The 849-nt window shown below is 68.1% G+C and overlaps 1 protein-coding gene across 1 annotated transcript; it reads right to left on the reverse strand.

Annotated features, from left to right (window-relative positions):
• Positions 1-797, reverse strand: LOC120507334 (F-box only protein 41-like; the record flags this gene model as incomplete). The annotated part of the gene is made up of 2 exons (XM_039719802.1): positions 1-126; positions 506-797. Coding segments are annotated over 2 exons (412 nt in total), but the record flags the coding sequence as incomplete, so codon positions are not given.
• Between the last annotated feature and the right edge of the window lie 52 nt (positions 798-849).

The following is an 849-nucleotide window of genomic DNA, read 5'->3' on the forward strand; positions in this document are numbered from 1 at the left end:
GGGGACTCACCGTGTGCTCTTCATGTAATCCTCCTTGCTCTCCTTCTTGCCCCGCTGGCGCGGCTTCAGGTTTTGCAGGGTGAGGGAATGCATCTGGGTGCACCACTGGGACAGCATGGCCAGGAACTGGGGCACAGCGGGGACAGTCACCGGCAGGGACACCCCGGCACGTCCCACGCCACCCCCCTGCAGTGCACACACAGGGCAGGAACGCGGGGACACGCACACACGAGGCCACGGCAGAGCATGTGCCACCAATTCATGGGTGTGACCAGGAATTCATGGGCGTGACCACAAAATCATGGGCGTGACCCCAAAAGCACTTGGAAACCTGTGCCGGGCTGAGCTCCTCTCCTCCAGCATTCACCTCCAGCACGGAGCAGAGCCCACCTGTGTCCCCCATGACTGTGGTGGCACAGCCATCCCGGCCACCGGGGAGCTGCTCACGCAGCTGTGCCCTTCTGGCAGAAGAGCCGTGCCCCGGGGGTGCCAGCCCCTCCCGTACCTTGGAGGAGACCCTGGCGTTCTCCAGCAGCACCCGCGTCCACACGGCCGGGTGCCGGGCCACGAACTTCCAGTCCTTGCACACCTCGGCCGCCCGCAGCAGCGTCTTGGTGTCCAGGTAGGTGAAGATGCAGAAGAGAGCCGCCCTCATCTTGAGGATCTCGGGGCTGATGACCTCGCTGGAGTGGCCCGGGCTGCCCCGCTCCAGCCGGCACGCCTTGGCCCCGGCGCCCTCGGGCCTGCCCGCGGCGCACCCGGCGTCCGTGGCCACTGGGGCAGGGAGGGAGCGGCGGCTCAGCGGAGCTCCGTGCCCGTCCCGCAGCTCCGTGCCCCCCTCCCGCCCGG

The sequence above is a fragment of the Passer montanus genome, unplaced genomic scaffold (assembly GCF_014805655.1).
Source record: "Passer montanus isolate IOZ18808 unplaced genomic scaffold, ASM1480565v1 scaffold4297, whole genome shotgun sequence".
Classification (NCBI taxonomy): Eukaryota; Metazoa; Chordata; class Aves; order Passeriformes; family Passeridae; genus Passer; species Passer montanus.